The sequence below is a fragment of the Drosophila kikkawai genome, chromosome 3R, assembly GCF_030179895.1.
Source record: "Drosophila kikkawai strain 14028-0561.14 chromosome 3R, DkikHiC1v2, whole genome shotgun sequence".
In the NCBI taxonomy this organism is placed as follows: domain Eukaryota; kingdom Metazoa; phylum Arthropoda; class Insecta; order Diptera; family Drosophilidae; genus Drosophila; species Drosophila kikkawai.
In genome coordinates, this window is record NC_091731.1 from 25,614,987 (window position 1) to 25,633,711 (window position 18,725).

Here is an 18,725-nt window from a genome sequence, read left to right on the forward strand (position 1 = left end):
TTGAGTCGAAAATTAACTTAGTTTCTGAAGAATTGGTAGCATTATCGAAGCAGAAACAGACGGGTACACTTTCGCCTTCTTTGCATTTAATTTAAAAATAACACGAAATCCTAAAATATAAGAAAGCAACAATGTGGTTTGATGAGAGCCCCCGCATCCGCTTGGTTCCATTGGAGAATCCGCCTGAACTCATCCGCTACTCGATCCTGGCGACCAAGTTCGGCCGCATAATGATGGGCATTGTGGATATAAACAAAAATGAAGACGCAATTTGTTTGCTTTACTTCGTGGAGAAAAGCGACAAGGATACTTTGAAGGAACTGGGTCAGCGTTGGCCAAAGTCAGAGCTCCAGCAGGACGACAATCTTGTCCAGAGTGTGGCCAACAAACTCTTTGAAGCCGACAAGGAGAACAACGAAGCAACTCCAATTGCTATCCTGGGCACCGAATTCCAGCAGTCTGTGTGGTCGGCCTTGGTGGGTCTAAAAAGTGGGGAGACCTGCACCTATTCCCAACTGGCGGAACGCATGGGTCGTCCGAAAGCAGTGAGAGCCGTGGCCAACGCGGTGGCCAAGAACGAGGTAGCCATCCTAATCCCCTGCCACAGGATCGTGTCGCAAAACGGAGCCACCAAATACCACTGGGGCTCGTCCCTCAAGCAGCAGCTGCTCGCTTTCGAAAACTCTTTGGTCAATTAAAAATTGTTACTTGTGTCTTTATTGAAACTCAGCTCCGGACAACGATCTTTTTGTTGGGTGGTGGTGGTGGTAAGGAAATCGCTGTATCGGATCCTTCAAAAGAAAATGCGAACAGGCTCGAGATTGTGCACTTCCTACTTATAAATTGTACCTACAAAATAAGAGCGAAACCGTCTATTCCCGATGCAGCAGCACGAAAATGGCCAGAATGGAGAGGATGGCCCACTGCAAGGGGAGAGGATTGAAGGATTAGAAAAGAGGATAGGCGCTTGAGAGGGATGCCGACTCACCTTAACCTTTGGATATTCGTTCATGAAGATCGTAATGATGCCCACGTAGGGCAGGAAGCCCCTGGCCCGGCCCACAATATCCTTCTTGGTCAACCAAAGCTGATTGGGCGCATAGAGACCCCGATCGTCCACATTGTTGTTGTCGCCCTTGGTAAGGAACTTGACGGTGCCGTCCTCCCTGTTAAAAGAAGTAGGGATTAGTTTGTACGAACTCCAGCTTGGGTGCAACTCACTTTTCGTGCAGCTTGATCACGCGATGCACTATGGGTATGTCCCTGCCCTCCACCTTGAAAACGACGATCTCGCCGACACGCACCGGCTCCTCCTTGTAGTTGGTGAGGAAGAGAAGGTCGCCGCGGTGAAAAGCCGGCTCCATGCTGCCACTGAGAACCACCACAATGGGCGATTCGCTGCCGGTGACCACCATGAGACCCTTCCAAATCATCAGGGCCGAGGAGACGATCATGGCGAAGCTCAGCACCTGATACAGGGACTGCGGAATGGGGGAAAAGTGGGTCAGGATGCTACTCGAGACCCGGAAGGCGGTGCCGCGCTCACCTGACGCTTGTTCATTCTGTTGAAGTCGCCCAGCATCTCGTCGATCTGCAACATGCTGGCTACGCCCATGGCTGCGGCTGTGTGTTTGGGATTCTTCCTGCGGAGATTAACCTAGCTAAATGCAATTAAAAGGGCTTTAACAAAAGTCGTCGGCTTCGTCCACGAAGACAGAAAATTACAGACACGTATGTGGCAGTGTGGCCAGACGTGGCGCTAGGGGAATGCTAAAAAGTGGGTTTTTAGGATTGCCTTCACTCGGTCTCACTGTTTTAGTGCCTACTTTTATAGGCTTTGGGTAACTGGCTACTAAGGCTGACCTCTTTTTATTATGTGTTTATATTTATAATAAGAAGTAAGTAATATTTACTAAATATAGAGGGACTTAAAGTTCTCACTTTTATCAACTCTAGTTCAAGTTTTCAAATATAAAATTATCTCAGTATAAGTTTCCCTATATTTTTTTAAAAAATACCTTACATACTTATGATTCAAATATAATTTATTAAATTTATACATTTATAGTGTTATTTCATTTTGTTGAAATGATTCCTGTTATATAAATATATAAACATTTCAATAGAATATGTGTTAATTGTTCTTATCATATATATAGGCTTACCTTTGGCAAAAATAAGCCCCGATATTTCTAGCTCTTTTTTTTTTTAAATGTAATTTTTGATGTCATGAATACAATTCTTCTAGATTCTTATTAAAGTATATTAAAATAAATAAATTAATATAAATATATACAAATAGTAAATATAATTTAAATGTCGTGAAATATGCCCGAAATAAGCTAAAACGCCATCACTGCTCATCACCAATAGTGTGACCCAAGCGGCGCGGCTCAAATCGCATTTGGTGTGACCGCATCCGAAAACGTGAAGTGAGCGCCATCGGTTGCGTTTTTTCGCGAAATAAAATAAGAGCAAATTAACTGACAGGATCAAAATGGGGGACAAGCTGCTGGACTCCACACAAATCATCAATGGGCTCGCTGTGATGCTGTCGTTTTTCGTCGGCTACCGATACGCCCTGAAGCGTGGAGACGCCAAGGACCTGTCTGCGGGCGAAGGAGCAAGTGCGGCGGTTGGAGCCGAAATGTCCAGTTCTATGGAAGCTCCAGTGGCCGATAAGGTGAGAAGGGATATAGTCTGAATGTCGGTACAAACACTACCTAGTGACCTTACCCATGTCCACACCTGGGTCACTGCACTTGGTAATAGTCTTAGGTCCCACAAATGCTCAATACATTTCAGCGCACCTACACTCACGGGCAGAATTGTAGAACTGCTAAATGTTTGTTGCCGGTTTAATATAATATTTAAATATTTATACAACTTTCGGAAAGACTTAACTCTGTTTTCAATCTTAAAATTAAAAACTAAATATATTTGTTGAACAATAATTTCTACAGAAATAACTTAAATTGGAAAAAATTTAGACAAATTGTGTATATCATCAATCCTTCGAGTGTAACTGACCACTTTCACCCATTCACAGGGCTACGGCGGCTTCAACGAGAACTTTAAGATGGTCCTTGTCGTCCGCAACGACCTAAAGATGGGCAAGGGAAAGATTGCCGCCCAGTGTGGCCACGGAGCTGTCGGCGCCTATCAGCGGGCAGTGGGACGGACGCCACGGTTGCTCCGTGCTTGGGAGAACTGCGGCTGCGCCAAGATCGCCGTGCGCGTGGAGAGCGAGGCGGAGCTAATGGCCATCAAGAAAGCAGCCGAGCGGCAACAGTTGAACACCTGCCTCATCCGCGATGCCGGACGCACTCAGATCGAGCCCAACTCCAAGACTGTGCTGGCCATTGGGCCGGCAGCCGCCGATGATATCGATCAGGTGACCGGCCACCTGAAACTGCTGTAAGATCTGCGCATTAAAGGAACTCTCGCAAGCCATGTAGTATCACTAATTCACTAAGTGCAACCCGACAATTCTCGAAGCAATAGGGCGCATGGGGTGGCGGTGGAAAGGTAGAGATGGCGTCATGCCACTGATGATGAGGCGGAGAGGATGACGACGACGACGACTGTGACATGCAAGTTAAGCTAAGATTTACGTTATCACGTTAACTGTGAACCGAGCTGTTACATATTAAATGATTGGCAGTCCCAGCCTGGAACTGCAAAGCTCTAATGCAAATGTGTTTTTATGGGCAAGTATTAATGGGGATTAGTGCGTTTTTTTAATTTTTAATTTTTATTTAATAAATTTCAGTAAATTAAACATCTTTGCGTACAAAACACTAACCACTTTAAACGTTTAATCATGATAGTTACAAATCAAAAGTAAACTGTCCCAGGTAGAGGGTTTTAATGAAATATTAAGCTTAAATATTAAAAAGGCATTACAAAATTACATTATTTTTATGGAGCTCACACTCTTGCGTAGTCAAAATAAAATGAACTTGGGTTCTAGAAAGTCCAAGCATAATCGTTGTCTCCCTGTGGCGTTTGCGGCGGCTGCTGCTGCATCTGATCCGGTTGCAGCGGTGTCATCACCTGCTGCTGCATCTGCATTTGCTCCATTCCCTGCGCCTGCTGGAAGTCCAGCTGCGGCTGCTGCTGGTAGTCCAGAGTTTGGGTCTCGTTGGGCGAATCCACCAGATACACCTGCGACTGCGATGGCTGGCCACCCAACCCCATTTGCTGCTGGTGATGCACGGCGTAGTCGCCGTCATCGAAGACTTCCTTCTTAATGCGCACCCGGGTGCCATCGTCTTCCTCGTCGCTCTCGGAGATGTCAAGGTCGTCGTCTATGCCCAAGCCGTTGTTCATGCCAGCTGTGGACATTTCCGCCGGCATCTGCATGGCCGCTGAATCGTCATCGAGCGAAGTTAGACTCATTCCAGCCGCAGAGGCGGCAGCTGCAGCAGCGGCACTTGTACTGGCCTCGGTGGAACCGTAGGCACCATTGTCATCCTGAACGTTGGACATGAAATCGGAAAAAGCGCCCTGCAGGCTGGTGGGTTCCCCGAGATTCTGCCGCGGCTTGTGCATGGCCAGGAAGTCGGAGGGATCGTAGTTCGGGTCCACATCCATGGATTCATCTGCAAGTTATCAAGAAATGTCATAAGCACAAGAGCTTAACCAGGTGAGAACCAATGGCGGATTGGGCTGGGGGGTGGGGACATGACATCGAGGGCACAACACAGAAGTTTAGAAATGGAAAATAGAGACCTTGCTGCTGTTGAGCGTAGTAGCCGGCGCCCACGCCACTCAACTGCACCATTGCTTCGGCCACCTGCTGGCTGTCATCCACGCCGATCGGCTCCTCTGCTCGGGTGATAGATCAGATAATATCACAAAAAGAATCCAGACAACGTCAGCGACCAAAAGTAGTTGGTTGATGATTAGTAAACAATTTCGAAACAAAGACCAGGGACCAAAATCAGTAAAAGTTATAATATAAAGGCATTAAAATTATTAAAATTAGGCTCATTTGTAGGAAATTCATAATACTAATTATCATAAAAATAGTTTTAATATTTTGTTTCTTGTAATATTTTGTAGATTCTTTTTAAAAACCCTACAAATTATTACTATATTCATTCCTTGACAGGCGCATTTTCTATACAAAAAAGACTCTAGGCCGAATGTACCCACCTGCCAACTGCTGCTCCTCGATGTCGATCTCTGTTTTGATATTCTTCGGATCAATATAGTCGTCGCCGTGGGCATGAATGCGTTCGCCCTGATCCAAAATGCTGGCCGCATTGTTCTCGTCTTCGGATACCTCCTGGAAGTCCTCTTCCTCGTCATCGTCTTCGTCGTCCGTCGAGCATTGCAGGTCTAATGGAAAACAAATTAATTTTAGAAAACCATCTAGAAGAACACTCACTGATTTGTGCATTACCAGGAACTGAAATAAGATGCAAGTTAAATTAAAATTAGAAAATTAGACTAGCTAAAACGTAACTTTAAGCACATGCAACAATTTTGCCACTAAAAATGTTATTTAAAGTTAGTAACTATGCGTTAGTAGGTAATCAAATCTACAAGCTTTTGGAAGACCAAATAAAAATGGCAGTTAAGAAAAGCATATCATGGGTATCAATAAATTTTTGGTGTGATGTGTGTTTTAATCATTTGGATGCAGGTGAGTTCGTGTGCTGGCTCGTTGGCTTAGTTGGGCTCAGTCGGTGATTAGAGGCTTACCTTCATCCAGGAAGTAAGCTTGCGTGTGACTCATGTTTGAGGCAAGGCTGTCCTTCCTCGGACGACCCCGACCACGCTTAACCGGATTCTGGGCTTTGACTACGAAAAAAAGGTAAAAGTTTTTGCAGTTCGCATGGCGCAAAAGATTTCAGTGGTTCGAGTATTGAGGGGAATCTTCGGAATATTTGATTACCTAATATATATTTTTCAATGAATATTTATTTATTTTAATGTTGCAATATCAGATGTGTTTTTAGATTTTTTTTTTTTAAATCGATTAACTGAAATTCGATTTATTTTTAGCTCTTAAATTTATCACAAAATATGTTCTTGTTGAAAACTTTTCAAAACTCCCTATATATAATTTCCCATTTACATATTTGATTGTTTTAACTTTGCAATATACGATTTGTTTTTAGAATTTTTAAGATAATAAATCGATTTACTGAAATTATATCTATTATCGATATATTTACATCTCTACTTTATTCATGCATTGCGTTGATGTTGGATGTTTTATTTTTTTGAACAGTTCCGATGTCTACATGAATATCTATATGACTAGTCAGATATTAATATCATCCGATGAGAATTCAAGTTCACACTACGCTGAAAAGTACTAGTTGGGGGATTAGTAAAAGCAGATAGATTCCTTCGGATTCGTGTCGACCATTACCACAGGGCTCTAATTTCAGATATTTTTTATATTTTGTTGTTTTCGAAATGGAGAAGGAGGAAGCGTGATCAATACCAATAGTTTCATAGGTTCCAGAAGAGAGATTAAATGTAAAAATGTATATGTATGCGACGTTAAGATATAGTTCCATAGATCCTCGCCCATTCTGGCGGTGGCGGTGTTAGTAGAAGAAAGAAGACTTTGGAACCACTTACCCTCCTCAACGGGATCCCGCTGCTTGCGGGGTCTACCTCTGCCGCGCTTCACCTCACCCGGACCTGGGGCCTGCTGAGTCTTTCGCGATAACGGCGCCGGATGTGACATACCAATTTCCGCCCCCATTCCGCGGTGAATGGAGTTAGGTGGCATGGCGGTGTGACCCTCAACGTCGATATAATCGTCGCCTGGGGAGCTACCTCGACTGCCACGTCCAAAGTCGTAGTCATCGTTGCCCCAAGCCTCATCGAATTCGGGTGCGTTCTCCCTGGCCCGCTCCTGGGTCTTGGCTATGTTTTCCTCCAGCTGGGCGCAGTGCTCCGCAAACTACGTTTAAATGTTGACTTGGTATCCAAAGATTTCAATACAGATCTCGTTTTACATACCTCTTCCAACTGCGATTGTCCGTACTCCAGCATCTTCTTGGCGAACTTCGTGTATCGGGAATCGCTGCCGTTGTACTGCTCGCAGTTGCTGGCAATCAACTCTATGTCGGCCAGGTACTCGGCTCGACTGTGGTAGTGATGGGCTGTGCGAAAAGTTAAGCTTAATATTTTTCAGAAGCTTTCCACTTGGATTAGATTACCTTCGATGTTCTTTCCGATCGTCTCCAGGTCCATCGGACGCTTGATGACAATGTAATAGTCCTTGACCTGCTTCTTGTTGACCGGCTTGAGGAAGGGCCAGCTTTCGGTTAGCTGCTTGATCTGCGTGTGCAGCTTGTCGAAAATGAAGGAGAGCGCCACCTGGTCGTCGTCATCCAGCAGTGGATTAATGGCCTTCTCCAGACGCATCAACTTGTCCTCTCGCTCGGCGAGCAGCTCGAAGCAACTGGAGAACATGCGCTGGGCGGCCACTGTGTAGGCGCTCTGCGATCCATTGTAGATCAGCGAGTTGTCCACAATCTGTTTCAGGTCTTCCAGGAACATCTCTCGACTCGTGTATCGCCGCTGCCGAATATACTCCCGCATGGTTTGCAGATCCATGGGCTTGGTCACGACGCGATAATAGTCGGGCACTCGTTTGGCACTGACCGGAAAGAGGAACGGCGATACATCTGGCATGGAGCGGAGTTCGTTGAGGATGAGCTCCAGGATGGACGAGAGCACCACCACTGGATCGGTGCGCCTCCGATTGGCGGTCTTGTTGTGCCTCTGCAGATAATCACAGTGGGGGTCGCCACCCACTCGGCGTTTCTTCTTACCCATCGCATCCCGGGGAACCTTCAGGGTTAGACCCGAGCTGGAGCCCATGCGACGCCTGCTGTCATCGCCTCCATGCCTCTTGAGCACTTTGCTACTTAGAGTCACCTTGGTTCCATCCACATTCACCAGATCGTCGTCGTCCATTCCCATCTCTTTCTCGCTCTGATCGTCCAGGTCGTCGACCAGCGAGGGATTCGACTGGGACAGGCTGCTCTGCATGCCCGTGTACAGCGGACAGGCCTTGTTGGTGCGCATGTGACCCACCTGGCCGCAGGCACCGCACTTGAGCTTCAGGTCCGGCTTCAGCTTGAACTTCTTGCGCGAGGGACTGACCTCCTTGTAACCACTGTCCCGTTCCTTGTGCGAGTGTCCACCAGAGCTCTTGGGGTCGCCCAACGAAGTGGGCATGCCACCCGGCTGCAGCTTCTGATTCTGGGCCAGCTGTGCTAGTCGCTCGCGCTCTTGGTTTCGCTTAATGCGGCGCAGCTGCTCCTGGATGCGCCGCTTCTCGCGTTTCATCTCCTCCTTCTGCTGCTCGTCCAGCGTGGCAAACTGCTTAATGAACTGCTCGTCCTTGGTGGTGCGGATCTTGATGTAGGCATCGATCACCTGCTGACGGCGCACCGTCTCCACGCGGGTGTATTCCTTGCCATCGTTACCCTTAAAGGTGCGCGTGATGCGCAGGATTCGACCCTGATTGTTGGTGGCCAGTGGTTGCTGAGATGGGTCATCCTTGGCTTTTGCGCCCTTGGAGCCCCCCTGACCTGCCCCGTCACCGTGCTCTTCGTCCAGCTGCCGTAGCAGCTCCTGGCGCTCCTGCTCTTCGCGCTCCAGTGACAGTTGGGTCGATGTCTTCTTGTTCGAGAGCATGTTTTCCAGGTTCTTGCCGAGCTCCTCGAGGTCTGATTCCTCAGAGGCCGAGGACTCCGCCTCGTCGGTGGACAGCACCTCCGAGCTGGCTAACACTCGGTTTTGCAGATCGAAGATGCGCTGGCACTCCTCCTTGTAGCGCTCCTGGTGCTCCGCAATGGAGAAGCGGTTGCCGCGAGAGAACTTGTCCATCCCCTCCTCGCCAGCCTTTGCCTTCTCCGTGGACAGGGTGCGCACCACATCGATGACCTCCCAACGCGACAGCTTCTTGATCTCCTCCTCCGGCACCTTGAACTTTCGCAACAGCTCTTTGGCCCGCTGCAGCGGCAATCGTCGCAGATCGGCATCTGTTCCAGTCACCGAACGTTTCGGTTGCGACTCCTGCTCCTCCTTGGTTTGCTGTGAGATCGCAGAACATAATTTATGTTAGTTTAGGAAATACTGTGTGGAATTAGGATCTCACCGTGGGCTTGTTGGGCACTCGAACGTAGGAGAATCCTTCACCGCAGCCCGTGGGATCTGCGGGCCCACTCAACTGCAGCAAGCACTTGCCCCGCATGGCTTGGATATAGGCACGGGTGGTGTTCCAAGGAGCAACCTTTACTTCGTCGTCAAGCTTTAGCTGTGCCTCCTCGTCGTCATCCTCTTGGGGGGCAAACAGAAACTTCTCGCCGTAGCCGGCATCCTGAAGGAAAAGATGTAAAATGTAATCCAATTTCCCCTGCGAAGCCCCTTCTCATCTCACTGACCTTTAATCGCTGTTCGGCCGCAATCATGCTAAAGTAGGCGCAACATTGCTCCGGTGAGACCATCGCCCGAATCTCCTCCTCCGAAGGAAGCCGGAATTCGGGCTTTATCACCCACCAATTGGAGTCCATGCCGGTGCGCTTAAAGTCGGCGCACTGCTTCAGCCGCTTGCGAATGCTGCTTTCCGAGTGAGCGGGGAAGGCCTTCTTGATGTCGTCCATTCGTATGCGTCGCGGATTGTCGCGACTCTTCCAGAACAGGCGGTAGATAAATACCTGAAGACGAATCATAGTTATGTAGAAATATCTAAAATAATAATAATAAATCAAAAGCAAACCTGTAGAAAATCGCGTGTAAAGTTGTTGGCCCGTTTGGAATTTGGACCCGGCACCTCGTACAGTGGACATTCCTGGCCGACCGTGAAGATGGCATTGACCGCCCGGATCCAGTAGTTGTTCCTGGTACGAATCACGAGGAAGTCGTTGTGCGACATCTTGTGCGGATAGATGGGCGCTCGATACATATTGTTCTCAATCGCCTGGATGCACTGGCCCGGATGAAGAATGCCCAGGAAGGGGCTGGTGTGGGCAAAGGCCACCTCGCCATAAACATAGTCCTGCGGCCCACTGTCCTTCTCGGCCTTGCGCTTGTAGTAGTTCTTGATCTTGGAGCACATGCCCACCTGGTTCATCAGCGGCGGATGCTCCTCGCAGAACTCGGTGAGCACGATGTCCCCGTCTTTGCCACTGAGATCCTCGGGATTTCGCATAAAGAAAACGTCACCGCCGCCGGAAGCGATACGCTCCACCTCGCGCTGCTTGGCCTTCTTCACGATGTGCTTCAGCAGCGGAAAGACGGCATGGTGCGAGACCTGAGCAAGTGGCCCATGTGAGTATTTCTTAAGGGGAGGACGGTGGAAAGATCGCAGCTTCATTTCACCCATGTGGGTGGGGACGAACGGAGCCCGTAGCTCCACCACTGGCGTTGAGTGCTGGATGAGATTGCCGCCGCCCACCTTGAGGCGCAGCGTGGGCTCCGTCTTGGGTGTATAATACCTGCGGGAATAGCAATAAATGAGTTTCTACTTATAATGAGATCCACGCCTCGCTTACGTATCGTTAGAGATATTAAACGGATCCCGGTCCGGACTCTTTGGCGGCGGTGGTGGAGCGTCCTCTGCCAGAACATTGATTACTCCCGCCTTGCCCAGCAGGATCTTGGACTTCTTGACGTGTGGATGCGGAATCTTGATCTTCGGTGGCGGACCCGTGTTCTTGTTGATCTTCGAGGGATCGATGTCGTCCGGTATGCCCAGAATAATGTTCTCATCGTTGGGATCCAGCGTTAGTACCTTCGGCTTGGGCACCTTGGTCATCTGCTGGGCATCCCAGATAACCTCCTCCTCCCACTTGTGATAGATGAGCTCCTCGTTCTCCACCGGGAATAAACTATACCAGGTGTCGTCGGGGGCCTCTGCTGGCTTTGCCTGGGCACTGAAATCGAGACGGACGGCATTGAGACCTTGGAAAAGGGAACGAATTTTCACTGAACTTACTTTTGCTGTGCTTTTTTGCTTGAGGCTGCGGATCCCTGTTTGGTGCTACCACCGCTGTTCCCCACCGGCAGAGCCGTCTTTCCCGGCTGGCTGAAGGCACCGGCTGTTCGTGAACCGCTGGAGGGGAGCCATCCAGCCGCGTTTGTCTTGGAGTTAAGCTTCTGCATCACCTTGGCTTTGATGTCATTGCCATCCCAGACCACGTCGTCCTCCCAGTGCAGTTGGGATACCATCAGAAATGCGTCATCCGCAATAGACGGTTCCATCTCTTCCTCCGGAATGCTGACTCGCCGCTCATCCTTCGGCTGCGTCTGTGCCGAAGAGGTTGCCGGTTTCGTCTTGAAGCCATAGTTGAATCCTTCACCAGAATCGGGCACATCCAGCATGTCGTACCAGATCTGAGCCGGGCCATAACGCCAGTCGGCCACCTTGGGCTTCTGGTCGCTGTTCTCCCCATTATCCGGTCCCTCCGGTCGCACATCCTCGCTATTAAGATCGCCCAACAGCTTGTCCTCGTCGTCGGACATGCACTCAGCCGGCGTTGGCTCCGAGGCATAGTGTAAGCTGAAACCGCGCTTTCGTGGTTCCTCAGTGTCGCTGGGCGAATCGGAACCACCGGTATTGGTCAGCTGCAACACAAAATCGTTGATTTAACCGTATACTCCTTTACTTTTGTATTCTCACCTTTTGATCCCTCGACTGGTTGCGTTTCCGGCGGCGTTTGCGTACATGCCGCCATATCTGGGGCAGACTCGTTGGCTTTCCAGGTCCAAAAAGCCGGGAGAAGCGTAAAACTTTCTGGGGACGAAAGTCCGGAAAAAGCTCTCGTACATCCACATTCTGGTATTTGGAAGGCAGAATATCAGCCAGCGGAGTGTCCAGCTTGCGATCCGCATCTAGTTGAGAAACCCAATTGTTTATTTTACTTCCTTTTTTTTTTGTTATTTACCTTTGGCATCATTGGTCTTGGCGTCGCCACTGGGACTGGTGGTGGCTTCAACTGGTTTGGCGGGCTCATCAGTGCCACTGCCAGCGCCGGAGCGCATGGGTGCACTTGGAGGTGGCATCAGCTCCTTGTCGTCTTTGGCTGCAAAAAGTACAAATCGAAAATTCAATTCCGGCCATCAGGATCTCGCTTTACTGCCTTGTTCTATGCACAGAAACACTTACTTAGCTTGGCCTCCACTTTGGAGGCGGGAATAGCGTCCTCCAAATCGTCAAAGGTGGACAATGCCTGCAGCGTCTCAGGCGGCGTGCGCGGGCAATCTTCGGACAATTCCGTGATGTCCGAATAGTCGATGGCATCGTCCTGAGCTCTGATCGCTCCATCCTCGTTATCTTCGCTTTTCACGCCCGCTTTCAGAGCATCGAAGGCACTCAGACCACTGCTCTCCCCAGTGTCTGATTTCTCAGTATCCTCGTCGTCGGACAAGAGTTCGGCCTCCTTGCGGTCAATTACCTCGAGCAGCATTGAGTCCAGACCCAGTCTAAAGACGATCCGAATGTATAACATGGCCTGTTTAAGAATAGCACATGTACTCACTTGCCCAGGGAGCTAATATTCTCCCGCAACTCTGCATCGAATCCGGTGCCCGCGCGGCCGCTATCGCCGTCATCATCGTCTAGCAGCCTGCCCTCGGAGTCGATGTTGCCGAAGAGTATGCCGGTTAAATCCATGCCCATGTCGGCGCCCCCATTGCCAATAGAGCCCTCGTCGTCGCTATTGTCCGATCCCGTGTCCATTTCCAATGTTTTTCAATGTTTACGCCGCTCAAATCAGAATTTCGTCAATTTTTCCATAAACTTTGATGCAGTGTGGCTGTTTGTCGGAAGGTACATAATCCTCAGATAAACAGTGGGACTTACCACTTCCTGCGGCTGGTCACACTTTGAAGACATTGGTGCTGCCAGACTAAAAAAAATTTCAAAACGTTGACAAAAGCTGAATGCTATGCTCAACGCCAAGATGAATCTGGCAACGCTGGTGGCTCAGAACCGGAAATTGATCGTGAAGAGTTCAAATATTACGTATACGTATCACAATAAAGCATCCAAATTCTCAACTTTCCATATGAGTACAATGAATGAATGAAAATGTGAACTTTGATAACAATTTAAATATAGGCTAATTCCTGGTATTTATATTGTCTACGCCTGGTCGCACGGCGTAAACGGGGAACCCCCAAAACAAAGATATTTCATAAATTTGATGTACACATGTATATTACATGTATACATATGTACATCCACTGTTTTAGTTTCTTGTTTTTGTAATGCTCAGTTCCTTTATTTGCGGTTAATACATACATATGTAATGTTGCTTAGTTATAAATATTTTAATAAACGTTGATGTAATCGGGCGAAGAACCGGTCCAGGGGCGGTGCAGGGGCTCAAGGGTAATATTTTTGGACTTCTTATAAATAGGCTGGTGGATATTTATATCTGGCGAGCACTTGCAGCCACCGAGGCAAGTACCAGGGAAGTAGCGGATCGCGCTTCTTCATCCCGTAGGGACACAGCTCCATGTAGCACCTATCATGCTTATCGCAATTCATGCACCTGCCACAGGAGCAGGAGAGACCCCTTTCGCACTGGCTTTCGATTTGAAATGTCATGCAGGTCTGGTTCAGTCGCCTGTAGCAATATAGCCGCGTCATACAGCCCTCAACTTCCACTGCAAAATAATTCTCTTTTCCAGGGCAATCCGATTCGACATCATCACCCGGGTCCTCGCTGCAATAGTCACTAGAAAAATAAAAAATCGATTAAAATCACTTTTCTGTTTCGTATTTCTTTCAAAGGAACAACTTACTAATCATTGCATATCGCCAAATGTAGAGCACAAACCACCATTAGCAGTTGGCCTAAACGGAACTGCACTTGGGACCGCATCTCAGCCTTCTCGTGTCAATTTAAGGTCCTGCGGCGACTTTTTATACCCGCAGACCCAAATTAGATTGTAATCTATGTGAATGCCTTAGCATAGATTAATTAATCAGTCCTGTGCACTGGAGCGTGAGAGCAGACTCGGTCTTGACCGACTCGGTTCTGGCCGTGAATTGCGTAGGTCAATGGTGAGGTTCTACCTTTCTTACGCTAGCTTGAAATAAGATTACAAAATAATTATATTACCTACCTTATAGAAAAGGAAGCTATTAATTACACAAAAGTGTGAATTATTTAATAAATAGTTTTAATTGTTCATTAATTGAAAAATATGTACATATTTATACATATACTTGGGCTTCACTGTATCTCGCTGTAAAAGTTTCGCATTTGAGACTGACATTTCCTATAATTTAAGAGAACGTTGAGGTCAATTAAACTAAGCTGAAGAATGTTAAGGGTGGGACTCATCGTTTAAGAATTGATTTTCCTCTGATTATACTTAAAAGTTTAAGGTTTAAGAAATTCTATTATCTAGGACAAAAACTCCATTCGACTTAATTTACCAATTTAACTCAAATGATATGGTTTATTAGAAATGGCTTCATAACACCTTAATATACATTTTTCATTGTGTTCTTCTTTGTTTATGACATTTTCATTTGTGAACATTTCACCTTAAAGTTGCTCAGCTCACTTTGAGTTATACCATACGCTTTATTTTGATTCAGGTGTACTATTTCCTGAATGACCAGTGCACGGTTATAGATCACCACAAGGTCGTGAAAGCGCTGGCTTCTGCAAGAATATAAAGGTAATTTCTGTTATTATTATGCATTATTTAAGCAGCCTTCATACGTACCCCGAAGGCATGTGTGCCTTAATCATAGTGCGATTGATTTCCCTTCCCAGCCAGGGACAAACGATCAATTGGGCGTAGTTGAATTCTGAGTAGTAGCTGAAGAAATCCTTCAAAATATTACGAACTTCTGATTCATTCAAGGCAACCGGCTTCATATTAAAGGAAGACAAGTCAAGCTTCACAAATTCGGTTTTCCAAGCTGCAAAATATGTATTGTATTAATATTCAAGGTCTCAATAAAATCATATTCAACTCACGGCCAAAGTTCGGCGAAAGGTCAGCTTGGAGATCCTTGATACTGGGCAGTTTGCCACGAATTTGAAGGAAAAATATGACCATCAGATTGAAGATGTACCCACGAAACTTGGTTAAACCATTTATCTGGGCCCAGCCTCGAAGATAAATTACCATGTAGCGAGCTGTAGGGAACAAAACTTGATAACTATCGTTCTTTTTTATATAAAAATGTGTTCATTATTCCCACCAATAGGCTGCAAATCAACGATGTAGTTAATCAGATTATTCTGATCAACGGTTATTTTTTTCGAGAAGCTAATGTCGCATTGAATATCCGAGTCAATGTGCCGAACTATGACTATGGGGCACACTCCTCCATGTGAATCAAGAAATTTCCAATTCCCAGAATCCATCTTAATGGAATTGATGATTTTCACCTGATTTTGAGACACCTTAGAGGTTGGATTTTCAGTGTAGGTTTCATTGCCATCTAGGTAATATGTAATAGAATAATAATATACTTAATGATATTCTATTTTTTTCCTGTTCATACATATGAAATTTTCACATACGAAAAAACCTTACACTAACAATACTTACCAAGGTGCACGTATATGTCCAGGTCGGAGTCAGCATCTGCTATTCCCATAATGCGAGACCCGAAGGCGTATATCGGGGTGTCAGGAAAGTTAGAGCGCAGTGTCTTCTTTAGATCACCTAATATCTGGTCATAACCGCGTTTTTTAATGGTAACAGCCTCGTCCACTTTTTTCTTTAGAGTTTCCCAGAAGTTAATCGAATCTTGCAACGGGTAAGAATTATAATATTTTTGTCATTTTTATAATTTTATAGTCATAATTAAATTTTATTTTAATTTGTTTGATTTTTAAAAAATGTAATTCAACTCACTGAGATCCATTTTATTTGGAAAGTTTTTGATTGTAGTCTCTCTGCGTAAAACTTTTGAAATGAACGTGGTTCCCCTGAATACGGCTTCTAAACAGTGTGGCCAGAACGTAAAATGGGTCCAAATTGGATTATTAAGAATCCATTTTTATCGATAGTTCTGAATGATATTTTGGGAAAATAAAAATATTCAAACCATGTTAATATGTAAGTAAAAAGTTTGAATTCTCAAATTACAAAAAGGGGAAAAAATGTTGAAAACACATATTTTTCTGAAAAAAATGGAGAATAAGGGAATTGTTATTTTGCAAGAAATCCAATGCCTGAAAAAACAAGTTTTTATTTGCTCATAAGAGACTCGGAGAATATTTTTAGGAATCTGGTTAAATTTTGAGCCCATTATAGATTTAGAAATGAAAGAAAGTCGTATCAAGAAAATAAGAAAAACAATGCACGATAAGGTTTGTGCACAATCGCTAGCCTTTTATTTTTATATTAAATCGACATCTCTATTTAGTATTCATTTTCATATCCTTGCATTTTGCCTTAAAGGAGAGTAGATCATATTGTGCGATTGGAAATGCCTTATTCTGATTTAAATGAATTATGTCCTGTACGATAATTGCATGGCAATCGGCCACGTAAAGGCGGTCATAGCATCTGCAAAAATAGAAGGGTTACTTCTTCATGTCTTTCAGGCAGTCCCAATACGTACCTCTTAGGCATGCATTCCTGCATTACATAGCGAAGGCGTACCTTTCCCAGCCAGGGACAAACGACAAACCGGGCATAGTTGAATTCTGAGTAGTAGTCAAAGAAATCTTTCAAACGATGACGAACTTCTGATCCATTCAAAGCAACAGTCTTCATATTAAAAGACGACAAGTCAAGCTTTACGAAATTGGTTTTCCAAGCTGTAAATATATTGGATAAATGTGTACGTAATGTTTCGATAAAAACATGTACAACTTACGCCCAAAGTTCGGCGGAAGGTTAGCTTGGAGATTCTCGATACTGGGCAGTTCGCCACAAATTTGAAGGAAATATATCACCATCAGGATAAATATGTGTCCGCGAAACTTAGTTAAACCATATTTCTGGGCCCAGCCTCGAAGGTAAATTACCATGTAGCGAGCTGTAGGGAACACAACTTGGTAACAATCGTTCTTTTTATACCCTTGCAGGGTATTATAATTTCAGTCAGAAGTTTGCAACGCAGTGAAGGAGACGTTTCCGACCCTATAAAGTATATATATTCTTGATCAGCATCAACAGCCGAGTCGATCTAGCCATGTCCGTCTGTCCGTCTGTCCGTCTGTCCGTCTGTCCGTCTGTCTGTCTGTCCGTCTGTCCGTCTGTCTGTTTCTACGCAAACTAGTCCCTCAGTTTTAAAGCTATCTGAATAAAACTTTGCATATAGTCTTCTATATGCTCTCACTGCTATATATGTCGGAACGGGCCGGATCGGACGACTATATCATATAGCTGCCATACAAATGTTCGATACATTTGTAAAAAAAAATTATAACTTTGCTGTTTTTCAACATTTTTGCACCATTTTATAGATATGGCTATTTTATATTATTTTAGAATTTTGGTAAAAATTTTATGAAAATCGGACGACTATATGATATAGCTGCCATAGGAACGATCGAGAAATAAATAGGAAAAAAAATTATAGCTTCGTTGTTTTTTATCGTATGTTTATCTACTCTGAGACATAAGCTTTTTTTATTATTCTAGAATTATGGTATAAATTTCATAAAAATCGGACAACTATATCATATAGCTGCCATAGGAGCGATCGGTAGATGTAGAGAAAATGTAAGGCTGGGAATGTAAAACGGTAACTGTCAAACTGTAAACATAATAAGTATAGGTAAAATGTAATGAAACTCTGCTTTGTGAGTGTTTTCAGCATTTAAATCTATAATATAAACATCGAAACCAATCTGCAAGGGTATACAAACTTCGGCTTGCCGAAGTTAGCTTCCTTTCTTGTTTAAATAATACAATGGTAATATTCTCACCAATAGGCTGCAAATCAAAGATGTAGTTAACCAGCATATTTTGATCAACGGATATCTTGTGTGAAAAGCTAATGTCACACAATATATTCGTAGCCTTGTGGCGGGCAACCACTAGGGGACACTTTCCGTCGACAGTTTTTACAAAAATCCATTTCGCTGAACTCATTTTGATGGCCTTGGCGATTTTCATCTGATTTGTCAACATTGTTGGGGTTGGTTTGTCGGTGTAAACGTCATTACCATCTTGAAACGATTAAAAAGGGAAAAAATTAAAATATTCTTGAATTTTTTTTCCTTTTTGTTGATGGCTCTACAAAATGCCTGCACTATTCCTATGTAAAATACATACAAGCATGCACATAAATATCCAGATCCGAGCCATCACTTGCCAGTCCCATAATCCGAGACCCGAAGGTGTATATCGGGGTGTCCGGAAAGTCAGAGGAAAGTGCCTTCTTCAGATCAGATATTATTTGGTCATGTCCCATCGTTGTAATAGCGATTGCCTTGTCGACTTCCTTCTTCAGACTGTCAAACAAATCAATCGAGTCTTTATGAAGAAAAATATTTATAATTAAATGGCTGTACATTCATCTTTTGATTTTAGAATAGGAACTTTCATATTAAAAGTCAAACAATCTTACCTAGATCCATTTTATTTGCAACTTGCTTGAAACAAACTTTACTTCGTACAACTTTTCATGGAAATGGGTATTCCAAAATATTTTTGTCCACTGTGACCAAAAGAAACAATTTGCTAAATTCTTCTGTCACTTTATGAGCTTTGCCTGATTATCGATATATTTTTTTTTGTCAAAAATT

General features: G+C 45.1%; 7 protein-coding genes across 16 annotated transcripts; 2 read left to right on the forward strand and 5 right to left on the reverse strand.

Moving 5' to 3' along the window:
- The first annotated feature begins 33 nt into the window (after positions 1–33).
- On the forward strand, positions 34–729 carry agt (O-6-alkylguanine-DNA alkyltransferase). The gene has a single exon (XM_017175167.3). The coding sequence runs from the start codon at positions 132–134 to the stop codon at positions 696–698; it is 567 nt and encodes a 188-aa protein (XP_017030656.1). The 5' UTR covers positions 34–131; the 3' UTR covers positions 699–729.
- On the reverse strand, positions 695–1,727 carry twr (signal peptidase complex catalytic subunit SEC11 homolog C twr). 2 transcript variants are annotated; one of them, XM_017175170.3, is made up of 5 exons: positions 1,547–1,727; positions 1,222–1,481; positions 989–1,166; positions 854–923; positions 695–791 (listed from the first exon to the last, which is right to left on the reverse strand). In XM_017175170.3, the coding sequence occupies exons 1-4, from the start codon at positions 1,613–1,615 to the stop codon at positions 873–875; spliced, it is 558 nt and encodes a 185-aa protein (XP_017030659.1). In that variant the 5' UTR covers positions 1,616–1,727; the 3' UTR covers positions 695–791; positions 854–872. The 2 variants fall into 2 exon arrangements, with proteins under 2 accessions (XP_017030659.1, XP_017030658.1); XM_017175169.3 differs by having other exon boundaries at positions 695–923; positions 1,547–1,726.
- A 680-nt stretch (positions 1,728–2,407) lies between these two features.
- Positions 2,408–3,691, forward strand: LOC108080472 (probable peptidyl-tRNA hydrolase 2). Its single transcript, XM_017175217.3, has 2 exons — positions 2,408–2,683; positions 3,050–3,691. Exons 1-2 carry the CDS (start codon positions 2,498–2,500, stop codon positions 3,419–3,421), a joined length of 558 nt encoding a protein of 185 aa, XP_017030706.1. The 5' UTR covers positions 2,408–2,497; the 3' UTR covers positions 3,422–3,691.
- A 100-nt stretch (positions 3,692–3,791) lies between these two features.
- Taf1 (TATA-box binding protein associated factor 1) lies at positions 3,792–12,808 on the reverse strand. 8 transcript variants are annotated; one of them, XM_017175208.3, is made up of 17 exons: positions 12,525–12,808; positions 12,152–12,468; positions 11,931–12,068; positions 11,666–11,877; positions 10,982–11,610; positions 10,539–10,919; positions 9,764–10,481; positions 9,429–9,701; positions 9,143–9,364; positions 7,191–9,078; positions 6,991–7,133; positions 6,604–6,931; positions 5,713–5,811; positions 5,396–5,416; positions 5,161–5,346; positions 4,735–4,830; positions 3,792–4,604 (listed from the first exon to the last, which is right to left on the reverse strand). In XM_017175208.3, exons 1-17 carry the CDS (start codon positions 12,722–12,724, stop codon positions 3,970–3,972), a joined length of 6,486 nt encoding a protein of 2,161 aa, XP_017030697.1. In that variant the 5' UTR covers positions 12,725–12,808; the 3' UTR covers positions 3,792–3,969. The 8 variants fall into 8 exon arrangements, with proteins under 8 accessions (XP_017030697.1, XP_017030701.1, XP_017030698.1 ...); XM_017175212.3 differs by lacking the exon at positions 5,713–5,811; XM_017175209.3 differs by lacking the exon at positions 5,396–5,416.
- A 473-nt stretch (positions 12,809–13,281) lies between these two features.
- On the reverse strand, positions 13,282–13,923 carry LOC108080466 (uncharacterized). Its single transcript, XM_017175203.3, has 2 exons — positions 13,795–13,923; positions 13,282–13,727 (listed from the first exon to the last, which is right to left on the reverse strand). Exons 1-2 carry the CDS (start codon positions 13,872–13,874, stop codon positions 13,397–13,399), a joined length of 411 nt encoding a protein of 136 aa, XP_017030692.2. The 5' UTR covers positions 13,875–13,923; the 3' UTR covers positions 13,282–13,396.
- Positions 13,924–14,461: 538 nt separating this feature from the next.
- LOC108080418 (terminal uridylyltransferase Tailor-like) lies at positions 14,462–15,965 on the reverse strand. 2 transcript variants are annotated; one of them, XM_017175151.3, is made up of 6 exons: positions 15,877–15,965; positions 15,568–15,768; positions 15,215–15,457; positions 14,988–15,149; positions 14,731–14,929; positions 14,462–14,666 (listed from the first exon to the last, which is right to left on the reverse strand). In XM_017175151.3, the coding sequence occupies exons 1-6, from the start codon at positions 15,884–15,886 to the stop codon at positions 14,516–14,518; spliced, it is 966 nt and encodes a 321-aa protein (XP_017030640.1). In that variant the 5' UTR covers positions 15,887–15,965; the 3' UTR covers positions 14,462–14,515. The 2 variants fall into 2 exon arrangements, with proteins under 2 accessions (XP_017030640.1, XP_070143027.1); XM_070286926.1 differs by lacking the exon at positions 14,462–14,666 and having other exon boundaries at positions 14,775–14,931.
- Positions 15,966–16,343: 378 nt separating this feature from the next.
- On the reverse strand, positions 16,344–18,690 carry LOC121501920 (terminal uridylyltransferase Tailor-like). Its single transcript, XM_041774527.2, has 6 exons — positions 18,548–18,690; positions 18,253–18,453; positions 17,904–18,146; positions 16,847–17,008; positions 16,589–16,787; positions 16,344–16,533 (listed from the first exon to the last, which is right to left on the reverse strand). The coding sequence occupies exons 1-6, from the start codon at positions 18,555–18,557 to the stop codon at positions 16,383–16,385; spliced, it is 966 nt and encodes a 321-aa protein (XP_041630461.2). The 5' UTR covers positions 18,558–18,690; the 3' UTR covers positions 16,344–16,382.
- Between the last annotated feature and the right edge of the window lie 35 nt (positions 18,691–18,725).

Excerpts from the sequence above, each read along its gene's own strand:
- Taf1 (XM_017175208.3), bottom strand. The coding sequence starts at position 12,724 with ATGGACACGGGATCGGACAATAGCGACGACGAGGGCTCTATTGGCAAT. Across the intron at positions 5,417-5,712 it reads AGCTTACTTCCTGGATGAAG|TTCCTGGTAATGCACAAATC; the intron begins GTAAGCCTCTAA and ends ATCTTATTTCAG. Across the intron at positions 5,347-5,395 it reads TCCTGGTAATGCACAAATCA|ACCTGCAATGCTCGACGGAC; the intron begins GTGAGTGTTCTT and ends GTTTTCCATTAG.
- agt (XM_017175167.3), top strand. The coding sequence starts at position 132 with ATGTGGTTTGATGAGAGCCCCCGCATCCGCTTGGTTCCATTGGAGAAT.
- LOC121501920 (XM_041774527.2), bottom strand. Across the intron at positions 18,147-18,252 it reads GGATATTTATGTGCATGCTT|ATGGTAATGACGTTTACACC; the intron begins GTATGTATTTTA and ends AATCGTTTCAAG. Across the intron at positions 16,534-16,588 it reads CAGGAATGCATGCCTAAGAG|ATGCTATGACCGCCTTTACG; the intron begins GTACGTATTGGG and ends CTATTTTTGCAG.
- LOC108080418 (XM_017175151.3), bottom strand. Across the intron at positions 15,458-15,567 it reads GGACATATACGTGCACCTTG|ATGGCAATGAAACCTACACT; the intron begins GTAAGTATTGTT and ends CATATTACCTAG. Across the intron at positions 14,667-14,730 it reads AAGGCACACATGCCTTCGGG|AAGCCAGCGCTTTCACGACC; the intron begins GTACGTATGAAG and ends ATATTCTTGCAG.
- twr (XM_017175170.3), bottom strand. The coding sequence starts at position 1,615 with ATGGGCGTAGCCAGCATGTTGCAGATCGACGAGATGCTGGGCGACTTC. Across the intron at positions 1,482-1,546 it reads ACAGAATGAACAAGCGTCAG|TCCCTGTATCAGGTGCTGAG; the intron begins GTGAGCGCGGCA and ends CCCATTCCGCAG. Across the intron at positions 1,167-1,221 it reads GTGATCAAGCTGCACGAAAA|GGAGGACGGCACCGTCAAGT; the intron begins GTGAGTTGCACC and ends TTCTTTTAACAG.
- LOC108080466 (XM_017175203.3), bottom strand. The coding sequence starts at position 13,874 with ATGCGGTCCCAAGTGCAGTTCCGTTTAGGCCAACTGCTAATGGTGGTT. Across the intron at positions 13,728-13,794 it reads TTGGCGATATGCAATGATTA|TGACTATTGCAGCGAGGACC; the intron begins GTAAGTTGTTCC and ends TTATTTTTCTAG.
- LOC108080472 (XM_017175217.3), top strand. The coding sequence starts at position 2,498 with ATGGGGGACAAGCTGCTGGACTCCACACAAATCATCAATGGGCTCGCT. Across the intron at positions 2,684-3,049 it reads AAGCTCCAGTGGCCGATAAG|GGCTACGGCGGCTTCAACGA; the intron begins GTGAGAAGGGAT and ends ACCCATTCACAG.